The 13,159-nt window shown below is 43.7% G+C and overlaps 1 protein-coding gene across 1 annotated transcript in view; it reads left to right on the top strand.

Moving 5' to 3' along the window:
* The first annotated feature begins 1,260 nt into the window (after positions 1-1,260).
* The window catches only part of bmp6 (bone morphogenetic protein 6), a 35,115-nt gene continuing 23,216 nt past the window's right edge, over positions 1,261-13,159 (top strand). The window contains exon 1 of the mRNA XM_021562656.3: positions 1,261-2,205. Within this exon, the coding sequence (XP_021418331.2) occupies positions 1,800-2,205 (406 nt within the window). The 5' untranslated portion in view covers positions 1,261-1,799. The remainder of the gene's footprint in view (positions 2,206-13,159) is intronic.

Below are 13,159 nucleotides of genomic sequence, written 5' to 3'. Positions count from 1 at the left end.
CTGTTGGTCCAATATAGTATATTTTTTGTGTCATCCTCCATTTTACTGAATTACTAGCAAAGAATGCATTATTGACAAATGGTTCTTGGTAGAAGGGTTCTGTATTGAATTTTATACATTATTTTTCATTATTACTTTTCTAAAAGTTCATTCTACAAGGCTGCAAACAGACGAGTTCAATCTCTACGACCAAAAACAGTGAGCAGGTAGCCTTTTATATAACAGCCAGACTTCTTTTACTTTTCCCCACTGTGCTGTCTGTCTGTCTGTCTCATCTCTTCCCCCCCAGTCCTGTAGGCAGTTGTTGGGAGTCTCCTTCCTCTCTTTCGCCTGGACCTCAGCCAGTGGAGGAGGAGGGGAAGGAGGAAGGGGGAGGGGATGTGGCTTTGATGCTGCTATGCTCTTCAAGCTCCCAACAGATAAGATAGGCTGCAGAGAGATAAGGACACCCTGCCTTCCTATCAGAGGGATCTGGGCCCACAGACAGACACAACATGGAGGGGGGCGGTGGTGGTGTGGGGGCACTCTCTTCTGTTCCCTCTCCACCCCCCCCCCCCCTCACCCTAAATAAGTAGTACTTTATTATTATTTTATTTTGCCTTTATTTAACTAGGCTCATGACTCAGTGACATAATGTTGCTCAGTTATATAGTGCATATGAATAATGGAGTTAGCTTTTTTGTTGTTGTTTTTTTACATTTGTCTGGTGCATTACACATTTATTGGAATATAATAGTGTTATTTTGAGCACCATGTGTGGTATTGAACCCTGTCTCTTGAAGCAAGTGTGTAACGGAGTCATTAAGCAAACGTGGATCACAATTTGATACAATTTGCATAAAGGCATAAATGTAAAAATAATGATTATTTATAGTAATATTGTAACGTGTCTGAGATGTTGCTGTTTTTCATTTCATCGTCAGGGGTCGTGCATAACCAATATAATATTGTTTCCAAACGGACTATAGTAGTTTTCCCTAAAGAAAGACCTTGAGGACCTTTAAGAAACAAGTGTCTCAAACCTTTTAACTACTTAAAAATAAGACCGTTATGACCTGTCCAGGTTATTCGAATAGTATATATCACTATTTTTCGGGCAAAGAAAGTTTTACATTTGGTGCGAAGGTTATTGCTGACAAGTGGTCATAAATATGAATTCAAATATTTTTAATTTCTCATGCGTATGAAAAGATGTACAGGTTTTGATGGGCACTTTCTACATGTAAATCAAATGTCGTCAGCCCCACCTATCCTCTGCGCGCACTAACTGGGCGGGTACAGTGGCTAAACGCGCTTTACTACCTGCTAATGCCCGTTACTCAGAACTCAGACTCATACACTGCAGATACACATTCAACCGGTGGAATTGAGGAAACTTCAAGTTAAGGGGTTATTTCTTCTACGCAACATTGGGAAATATTGTATTTAAGAATTAAATACATACAGTAGAGTACAATGGTTTCTTTCAGAGTTATATTTTTACCAGAAAACATGTCGTGTAACTTTTAATTTTGACTGGGTCTGACTTGGACTTACCGAAGCGTTCATAAGTTGTTTTACATGCTGCCTTTGACGCAGAAAGCCGAGCTGTGGTCTTGGAGACTTTTCAGAAATTATGAAGACCAATTTTACGAACATTTTTTGTTGGATGATATTGCATAATGCGTGAATGATTCTCGATTTATTTCAAATGAGCTACTTTAGCTTTCAGTGAGAACAAGGAGCTAATTTGAAGAAAAACAATTGAAACTTATTGAAACCGTACGTCAGAGATACACTGACTAGAAAGTGGACATACAATGACAAGCTGTTGGTTTGCCTTTGTGGGTTTGTGGTGGAGCGCTTATTGCATGTTCCTTATTGCAGGTAGCAATTATTTATTCGATGGGAACAACGAGGTACACCCAAGTTTCATTCACCGGCGGTTGCGGACTCACGAAAAGAGAGAGATGCAGAAGGAGATCCTCTCCATCCTTGGACTTCCACACAGACCAAGACCGCATCTGTCACATGGAAAGTACAACTCCGCTCCGCTCTTCATGCTGGATCTTTACAATACGATATCCAGCGAGGAGAAAAACGAAGTGGAGGGCATGTTGGAACAGTACCAGTCCATGTACACCACCCAAGGTCCCCCTTTGGCAACATATCAGGAGAATGCCTTCCTAAATGACGCCGACATGGTGATGAGCTTTGTCAATTTGGGTAAGTTATTAATTATTCTATCATTACAAATGTAATGTATTCAACTATAGTCATTTAACTAATTTGGAGTTATAAAATAGTCAAATAAAGTAATGGTTTATACGTCCTTAATATCAATCGCAATCCAAATGCAAATTGGAGACGTATACTACACTCGTGCGTAAAAAGCAGTATCGTGAAGTTAATTCTACAGAGGCTGAAAAAAATAGAGACCAGAAGGGTTCCTTTGCAGCCTACTTGTGAATTGTTGTTCACAAGGTGTTCGATCCATTGGCAACAATATTCCAATGAGCCTGTATTGGGCCGTGGTTGCCTGCAACATTGCGCGTGCTCCCACCAACCACAGGGACAGATCTACTCTAAACTCTTCTCAGTCCTCATCAGTGGTAAAAACGACAGCGCGATAAAAAATAACATGTTATATTTACTGTGTTGAAATATCAGAAGTTCTCTTAATTGTAACATTTACATTTGAGTTATTTAGCAGACGCTCTTATCCAGAGCGACCTGCAGGAGTAATTAGGGTTAAGTGCCTTACTCAATCAAGGGCACGCCGACAGATGCTTCATCTCGGGGGATTCGAACCAGCGACCTTTCGGTTACTGGCCCAACGCTTTTAATCTCTAGGCTTCCTAACTTTGTTTGTCTTTGGACTTGTCTATATGGAGGATCATTTACGCACAGAGATACATTGGTTAATTTAGTCCAAATGCTGATTCCTCAATGTTGTGCAATCGGTTCAATGATTTAAATCTGATGGAGGAAAATTAAAAACTTATCCACACCAAACTAAATACAAAAAACAACAACCAGCACGCTTGTATTTATGTAAACCTATTCCTGGCATTGACCATATAAATTGCGGTTTAATATGTGAACTGTGTTGCATTGTTTGTGTTGCTTCGTTGGATTTCTTTAATTAGACCCTGGACGATAAAGAGATACTTTCATCATAAACAATTCAACATAAAAGCCCACGGTCTCTCCTTCCATTAGCCGCGCGAGTGTTTACAGTGCTCGTCTAAACAGACTGCGTGAAGATAAACAGAGGCGCTGCCAGACTACGGTCAACGCTGCTAAGCTTGATGGATGCCATTCTTTGCATATTGTCATTATTGAGTCTGAGAATACTACGGAAGTGTCCGAACCAAGAGGGATTTTTTTTTAAAGTCTGTTAAAAAAAAACTAAAACCTAACCACACAATTCCACAAGTGATTATCATGAGATGCAATTCAAAGTAGAGCGTGTAACAAACTAAGCAGCGAAAGCTTCCTTTTTTAATCGTCCTCTGGAGTGTTCAATGGTGAAGTTGCATCATGTAGTGATGAAAAACAGATATTGCAGGGTGTTTTTTCTCTCTCAAGTAACTCGGTGACTCTATTGACCGCTGTTGGAGTGTGGTGAGTGGTTTCGAGTCCCTGTTAGTTTGGGTTTTTGCTGCTGTTGCACATCTGGGTATGCACTTAAATTAATAATCTCCCATACATCAGTTCACAATTCCCTCAAATTCATTGTACCCAGGGATTAAGTTGCCATCCCAATAGAACAAGAGTACTGCTACTTAGTTACTGCCTTGGAGAAGATGGCTTCCTCTTCCAATGTGATTCTAATTAATGCTAGACAGGCCAAGGTGCTCCATCTGCTTTGCGAATAAAGCATTGCATGACTACTGTGTGTCATCGGATTAGTTTTTAATGCGCTTTCCTCTATATTTTATGGTTTCCTGACGGATGGCCGAGAAACAGACCACTGGATGCTGCTTATTGTCTGGGTGGTCTCGTTTCTTTCAAGTCTGCCTTCAGTCTGTGTATCGTATAGGGACAACCGTCGGATCTGATCGGTGTTGGAGAATATGGTGATTGACCTTTTACGTTTGCATATTAGGTCTCAATTGATCCACTGCACACCCAGCTCCACTAATAGAGACCTCATTTTGGGCATTCCCATGGGGGATCATGGATTTAGGAGTCCCTTAACACTACGGTGCTACAGCATCTGTCTGATGTGTGGCCAGTGTGAAGCAGACGTTCTGTTCCTCGTCAGTGACTCATGTTTAGGTCTTGTTTAGTCATCCGCTCGTTGAGAATACCGCTCATGCCAACGACCCATATTGACTCATCACAAGTAAGAGGAAAGAACTTAAATTAGTTTAACAGAAACATCCCTTCCTTTCCGTCCCACTCATTCCCTAAAATAGTGTGTTGATCATCGTCATCACTCTGTTTGCCTGGTGGGTACCCTACCCTGGTGCTGGCATGGTGCAGTTACACAGTGTTACACTATGTACAGTATGAGTCATAGTCTATCGTGTTGTACCACAAGTCCAGACTTGTCTTAATGCACCGCTGTGTGGTAGCCACAGTCAGCCGGTCAGTGGCAGCTCTAGTCAGCCTGAAGATGATAGCTTTAGTCCTGTGAGAAAGGACTTTCCCTTGGAGTGAGCTGTCATTCTGTCTTCTAGGAAAGTGACTGAGTCGCATGTTCTGTGAAACACTGTTTTCTAAACCAGGCCCAAACTCGGTCCTGGGGCACTCCCTGGGTGCACGTTTTGGTTTTTGCCCTGGCACTACACAGCTGATTCATATAACCAACTTATCACCAAGCTTTGGTGATTTTCTGACCAGAAGAAGAGAAAACATGAAGAGAAGAAGAGAGAACATGGTCTAAAAACAGTCAATTCGCTTTTTCATGTAGGATATGGCCGCTGTGTCAAAATAGTCTTCAGCCAATGTACACAAATGTCCAATAAGAGTTGGTTTAGTTTGTGTGCTGCTTGAACAGGAACTTCAAATGTTGTTCTCATGTCAATTCCACTTATTTCTGATGGATTCACTTTGCCTCACAGACAGGTGAAGGTCTTCCCGAGCGTTGCTTGGCATGAGATAACTACCAAAACTCCCATCTCCTGTTTCTCCTCATAACTCTCTATATTTGTCTATGAGTTCCTCTAAAGGGGGACTTCCAGTAAGTAAGAGCAAAATCCAGGAAAATCCATCCCTGTTGGTAGGAGTTGTCTTGTTTGGAACTTAATTTTCCACCTGCCGGGACCAGGCAGCTGTTGGTTTTTTTAGCCGCCCTCCTTCCGTGGTTTTCATGATTCACGGATGAGCCGGTCCTCACCCTCCCTAACCCGACCTACGTTCATCCCCCTCTCCACACCCCATTGCACTGCAATGAAGGATCTGTCAGTGCCCCTCTTAGCTAAGTCAATAGCCACCCGCGTCGGGTGTTAACACACCAGCAGCCTCCCACACTTGAAAGGTGACCTGGGAGACAGAGGGTTTTCTTGGGGGGGTTTCAGGAGATTACCCGGGTCTAGACAATACCAGGCTTACTCTCGCAATCCCAGCCTTTTAAAATGTGTGTTTCCTGTCTTACGATGCCTGGGTGCATTTCTGAGCAGCTCAATCTCAGGTAAACTGTGTTCTTTTTGCACCAGAACGTGTCCCAAAGCTCCGGCATGATGAAATAATTCATTGGGAATGATCAAGGAGTTAATTGTTTGATACGAGGGCGGCTTTGGCCAATACCCGTGAAAGCCTCTAAACAACTTCCTGTAGACCCCTTAAACAAAATCAACCGTGTCATTCCTGCTTTGTGTTCAGTGTTTTAGGAGTAAATGAAGTGACGCATTGGAGATATGCTGTCGTGGAATAAAATACTAAGTATCTAGGCCATGAAGTTGAAGGAAAATAAGAGATACAAATAAATAAACGTCAAAAAGGATGGAGTTATGATTTAACACCTAGCTCTGTAATACAATTCCATACTGTCTAGAAAAGCTACAACAACCAGACTCTGGAGATGTTTCCTCTATCAAACTGTTTGTTTCTATGAAGCGGCTGTATGTTTTGCCAAAGAGCCTCATGTCCAATACAGTCCAAACAGCGGAAAAGGAAGCTCTTTAAATGCGGTAACTCAATATGCGGAATCGTTTGTGTATCTTGGGCACTTCATTGGAACTTTATTGGTCCCATGTTAAGAGTGGAAGCATCATATGTTTGATACGTAAAACCTATGAAAGCCAAAATAAAACTTATGAAAGCCAAAATAATGTTTATGGTTTGTTTATGGTTACATTTATCCCCTCGTTTTAAAACTTTAAGTTCAGCCCCTTAAAAGTCTACTTTCTGTCCTGCAGTAGGCCTATGTGCAGGAAATGCCTTAGAGAACACTTTGAATCTTATACATACATACATACATACATACATACATACATACATACATACATACATACATACATACATACATACATACATACATACATACAGTGGGGCAAAAAAGTATTGATCCGTGTAAAGGAAAGAATGGGGCCATGTATCGTGAGATTTTGAGTGAAAACCTCCTTCCATCAGCAAGGGCATTGAAGACGAAACGTGGCTGGGTCTTTAAGCATGACAATGATCCCAAACACACCGCCCGGGCAACGAAGGAGTGGCTTCGTAAGAAGCATTTCAAGGTCCTGGAGTGGCCTAGCCAGTCTCCAGATCTCAACCCCATAGAAAATCTTTGGAGGGAGCTGAAAGTCCGTGTTGCCTAGCAACAGCCCCAAAACATCACTGCTCTAGAGGAGATCTGCATGGAGGAATGGGAAAAAATACCAGCAACAGTGTGTGAAAACTTTGTGAAGACTTACAGAAAACGTTTGACCTCTGTTATTGCCAACAAAGGGTATATAACAAAGTATTGAGATAAACTTTTGTTATTGACCAAATACTTATTTTCCACCATAATTTGCAAATGAATTCATAAAAAATCCTACAATGTGATTTTCTGGAATTTTTTTCTCATTTTGTCTGTCATAGTTGAAGTGTACCTATGATGACAATTACAGGCCTCTCTCATCTTTTTAAGTGGGAGAACATGCACAAGATAACACTTTTTAAGAAGGCATTCCATTTACACTCGAATAAGTTTCTGTCACACCCTATTCTTAAAAAACCTGATGGTATCGCTCCCTCTCACGCCATCACTCTCTAACTTGACAAGATCGCTGCCACGATTGGACTTTATACGTGTTAAAAATGCCATGTTCCATACTTTCTTTTTTCAAAGTCCCGCTCTGAAACTTCTACAGACATTCCTATTCCCGGTGGGACAGTGTGGGATGGGAGCGGAAGGAGATAAGAGCGTGATACACGGCACACTCCGGCAGTTAACCATCTGTCAAGGAGCGCAGATGACTGCAACGGAACATCTGATTACGGGCCGCTCTTCTCCTATTTATCACGTCGTGTGCTGGCATGCAGGAATGTTTGCTCTGCTATATCTCGAGGACAGACCCAAATCTCCCTTACGGCTCATTCTTGCAACTGTTGCAGTGGTGTCAGAAGCCAAGTAGAGAGTGGAGTACAGTCGGCCTGCTTCTGCTATGACCTCTGACCTTCTGACTCCCTGCTGGTTCTTTTAGAGAGGGCTTTAGTGAGGAGATAATTAACCGTGTGTGTGTGTGTGTGTGTGTGTGTGTGTGTGTGTGTGTGTGAGAGAGACCAGAGGATTCCCTAGGCCAGAAATAAAGATAGGAGTACTACAGTCTACCCTGGTGATAGAAACGTTGCTTCCAGTTTGCTGAATGAACTATTTTCTAGATTAATTATCCAATATGATACACGTTTGTTGTAACAAGTGATACATTCCCTTTTCACCTGCTCTCTAAGCGGGGGGGGGGGGGGGGGGGGCAAAGGCCATTGATGGGAGGGTGAAAACAGCATCGCCCCTCTTTCTGAACACCCCCTCTCCTGCTCCTTAGGCCTTTACTACCTCCCCTGCTGAGGAGTTATTGATGCCTGGGTGGCGTTAGCGCTTCCTGAATCAACACAGCACTGATATCAACACAGCGTAGCAACTGTGAAATATATACACACACATGAATGCCCTCCCGCTATCCTGGCCAGTAGCGTCCAGATACGTACAAACACATCCGTAGACACAGGTACGTATGCCTACACACAGACATAGACACACACACACACGCCCGAGGTATATTCTCATCAATCTCCTTTGTTGCTTGCTTTTCAAGCTTGACATGCTGCAGACAGCAGAAGAGATGCAACTGATATCATTGATATCAAATTGATTCAGGGAGGTATCGAAATTGCATTTGTGTTATTCTGTAAATCAAACACACAGACGTTAGGATGATAGGTTATGGTGGATATTGGTTACTCTGTGAGATGTAATTCCAGGCAGCTATCTGAATGATCAGGACTTCATAAAATGTGCTTAACAATAAACACGGTCAACAGAGACGGCCACTAAAGAAGAGATGTACGTGTGTAAACGTCATGTCTAACTCATGACAGGCTGCCTGTCACATTCCAACATGGAGCTTTGTTCTGTCCAATACAGAAAAGAGCATGATTTATCTCCAGCCAACAAAAGGTAAAGGAGGGCATACCCAGATGTGGCACAAAGACAGAGACATGGATACAAAGAGCTGAGAGGGACAGGCCACTGGGGCCATGGGTGATTTAAGTGTTTCTGTGGCCTGGAAGGGTCAAGAGGAAGGAGAGGGGTCAGGACACTCAATGGAAGACGTCTGCGGGTGGAGATAGGACAGGGTTGACCATTGCTACCCATCCGTGTTCAGTGTTCCCGGTCCGAGCTCTAAAGAGGACGTGCCTGAAACAACAACACAGGGAGAATCAGGGCCTCCGCGTGCTCCGAACACTCCAACCGCTCCAACCTCCACAAGCAGCCCCTCTATTTCAAACGTGCCGCCGCTGACAAATTTATGAGGGCCAGACGAGCCGAGGGGCTGTCTTTCCAAACATGATACAGGCACGAAAACAAAGCGAGATGGGAGCTCCCTGAGCTGAGGGGAGGGATGGAGATCATAGCCACACTCCCACTGGCACATTCCACTAGTCAGGTCACTGTCTAGGCAGCTTTCAGACTGTTTACCTGCCCTCGGACCCAAAACACCCTGTATTGTTCAATGTTCACACTCCTGTCCTGTAGCCTGGGGAGGTATGTATCCTAAATCCTGGCTGCTAATGAATAGAATAGAAAATGTGTGAGCTGAGTTTCTCAGCGGGGCTCGCCTGCTGTCCCGTCTCTGTCTGACTTGTCATGTCTGGAGGGTTGGAACTTGGAACTTTTGATTTATGGGAGCACTTAAGTGTTTTTGGGGGGACCCTCCATTTTGGAGTGCGTTTTTAAATTATATGGCCAGTATTAAAGCAGGGTAAGGAATTCCCCCCGTTGGTTGGTCTCCATGGTTATGTCTGTGTCATGTTTCGCTCTGTCGATTAGTAGAGAGGGAGTGTTGATCCTTTTTCATGGCCACAGCACCTTCATTTGGTATTACATGGCTGGTGAATTACTTGAGAACCCCAAAGAATATTTTCTTGTAATGTTGACTACCATGCTGACATTTTTACTGACAGACCTGTGCAGGTACTTATCGTAGTACTTATCCTAGATTCTGTTCAGGCCTTTAGTACGATCTCCGGCCCTGACCACGTCGCTGTGTTTAATTTGTGTATCTTACATTAAAAAAACAAACACTGGGGAACAATGGAGCTGCTCTGATTTATCAGCGGATCATGTGCTCTTGTTTTGAGCCACTGTATGGCATTGTGGTCTACTCAGAGTTTCCAATGGGAATAGCATTGAGCCTCAACCCTCATACCAGTCAGGGAGAGAGGGAAAGGAGGTGTAGACTAGAGAGAGAGGGAGGGGAATAGAGAGAGAGATACCCTGGCCTTCTAACTTGCGACTGTGGAATGCAAGCCACCAATATTTTGACTTCTCCTTTGGAAACAGCTGCGTTTCCTTTTTCAAAGATATTTTTTCCTTATTTATCGGATCCCTCAGGAGAAATCCATCTCGTCCGTCTGACACAAGCTTCCTCCTCTAAATCGGAGTGCAGAGGCCCGCCGAGCGCTCAGACACACACCTGCTACAGCAGACACCAGATCACTATAGCAGGTCTCCCCACCCGGTCCCGCTGCCCCCTCACACACACACAGATGTGTGCGCATACACATACAGTACACACGCATGCATGTATGTGCATACACACGCATGTGTGCAGACGTATACGCGCACACACACTCCCTAGGGACCAGCTCTCAAATGGCATTCCACAAAGCCTGAAAGGCCAATAAAAAAGAAACCTTGACAATAATAATCACAGACTTGGCAGAGTATGAAAAAAGAACAGTCATGAAAATTACAAGTGTACATATTTGGGGGAGAAGTACATAAAAAAACAACGGAGTACATCTCTGTTTATATTTAGTTTGTACTAATGGAAGCCAAACTGAGAAGTAGCAAGGGAGCCATTTTTTATAGAGGGTCAGTAGTTTGGCCCATAGGAAAGAAGTAGCCTTCTTCGTCAGTAGCCTATAAATTTCAGAGGAAATTGACCGAAACATCAAGGACAGAGGAATCTGACATTAGTGGAAGAAATGAGATCAGAGGCTTTTTTAAAGATCTCCAAATCGGATGGCCATTGATTCTCCGATTAAGTTGGACATTGATGGTATCCTTTTAGCTGACGATTATTATGAGTCTCAAATGTATTTGGTGTAGCTTCAGAAAGCAGATATGCATTGGGCTAAGTGAAAGGCAGTTTGGGACACCCCTCTGGCCCACACAGATGGTTTGTCCCTGTATCCTATGGCTACCAAGGGACAGTGAACTGTAAGGACAGGATAAGAGCCATGTAAACACTTATATGTGTATACTATGCATGTCTGTAATATGTATTGCAATATGTTGGATAATAGTGATGCTGACCTCAGTATTGTCGCTCTCGCATTTGTGTAGAACCACCAGCCAAGAACCTTATATCGCTCTTACTTTGTTTACCAATGTTTGCTTGGGTTTATTTTCTTGTTTGTGTGTGATTGAAAGCATCCAGCGGTTTTTCCGGCCCCTGTCCTGGGATGTCAGGGAGGAGACACATGCAGGATGGCATGAGAAGATCCCGTTCTGTGAGACTGCCAATGCAGAGCAGTAGACTACACTGTAGTCTGTCCTAACACTGTTATATCAGCTATACCTTAGCTGTACTTTTGATGCTTTCGTTCATGTCTCTATAAGTCAAAAAGTGGAAAAGAATGTGAGTGTTTATTTTCCAGACCATTGCCACGATTTTTATGGAATTTCCTTCTCAATTATAAAAAAGATGTTACCCTATTTGTTGACAGGTCATTGGCTCACATTGGGTAGCGAATTAGAATGGCTGCTTTTACAAGGCATGTTGAAAAAAAATCACTGCTGACCATTAATGTCAATGAGCCTGCTCTGTGGACACCTGAGGCCTGTAGCGTACACACGAACACACACACACGAACACACACACACAGAATAATTTCCTCTCAGCAGTGTACAGTAGTTATGTCCTGAGAGCTGTGGAAGAAATGGGAATGAAATCTCCCAATGACACACAGGTATGAGGGGGATGACTGCTACCATTCAGCAGTCTGCTGATTGGGGCTCCTGATAGTCTCTTTTGGTTACATTCAAGGCCGTGGGCAGGCAGCACCCGGACATCTTTTAGCAGAGCCCCCGCAAAGCTGCAATTATCACAAATTACCCGTGCCTTCTGACTACCCCGGGACTTTAAAACCTGAGATGTGCGTCCAGATGTCATTTTTTTCTGGGCATTCGTGTGGAATGCAGCGCTGACGGACTTGCCGGTGGAAAAATAGGCCCGGACAGTAGACGTTAGACGCTGCTTGTCAGGGGTTTGGATCGCACTCAGTATTCCTTTTTAAAGGATTATGATTATAGTCAGAATAGGATTCTAATGGGGACTGATGTCCCAATGTAGAATTCCTTCCTGAGTGTTGTCATTACGTAACCTGGTGGGCTGATGGGCCAATAGCTGGCCAGTCTTGGCTTGAAGGCTCTTATTCTAGTGCAGATGGTGTAGGACGTTCTTTGCAAAGGATGGTCTCCTTGCCTCATATCCTCGCCATGGTGGAGTGGTCTGCCCATCCATGTTCACATTTGTGTACTCTGACATTGGGGCAGAGGTGTGTGGGGGCTGTGACTGTGTGCGTGTGTGTGTGTGTGCATATGTGTCTGTGCACACAGGTACGGCTCATTCGTAAACCCCCGATCCCGCCAGTGACCCATGCCTGGGCCGGTGTCTTCTGGCGGGCAGGCTTTGATGCAGGCTCCAGTCAGAGTAGAGGATCAGAGACGGGGACAATTGTTCAGGGACCCCCCCAAACCCCCACTCTCACCCCACACTTTGAACCCTATCTAGTTGCCTCCAAGCTGCCTTACAACAAACCCCATCAGGCCAGCAGGACGTGGAAACAAGCCCTGGAGGAAATGGAGCGTGGCGGCCCCTCGGGGAGCGCCACAGGCAGCTCCTTAGGCAGATGGATACAACCACCAACTCCAAACAGTATCCTGCTGAGAGGATACTGCGAAAAGTCTAAACTTTAATAGAAGAAAGGATGTTTTTCCAAGAGATTAGTTTTTGCATGGCTCCTAATACCAACAAATAGAGTTTGAAGTTGAATGGAAGCCCAGGAGCTTTTATGTTTAGACTAGAGCAGATCTTTTATTTTTTTTTTACTTTGAGAAATGTATTTTTCTTTGGCTTTGTTTTGTTATGTGCTGTGGTTCTAGAAGAATTGGGCCCACCATGTGAAGCCCAGAGAGTTTCCCAAGAAACAGGAGTCGAACAAACCTTTAATTATGAACACTGGAGCAATTAGTGAAAGCGGGAAGGCATTGGGATGTGTGAGAGCCCCCCCCCAGGAGCCATCAAATCGGAGATGGAGGCAAGGGAGGATATAATTACATAAACACGATATGAATTCTTCACATGCCTTGGGCTGCGCTTCCTTTTTATTGGTTTAATCATTGGAGGCGTCTTTAGAATATATTTTTTGCATCTGGTCTGTCTGAAAGGGTGCAAAGAAGTCCTATTTAATTGAAGGGCTTGTGCGATAAAAAAAAAAAAAATGTAATCTCGCTTTAGTT

Source organism: Oncorhynchus mykiss, chromosome 15 (genome assembly GCF_057628025.1).
Source record: "Oncorhynchus mykiss isolate SJ-2025 chromosome 15, ASM5762802v1, whole genome shotgun sequence".
Taxonomy (NCBI): domain Eukaryota; kingdom Metazoa; phylum Chordata; class Actinopteri; order Salmoniformes; family Salmonidae; genus Oncorhynchus; species Oncorhynchus mykiss.
Note: the sequence above shows the minus strand (reverse complement) of the source record. Positions and strands in the feature narration are given on the sequence as shown.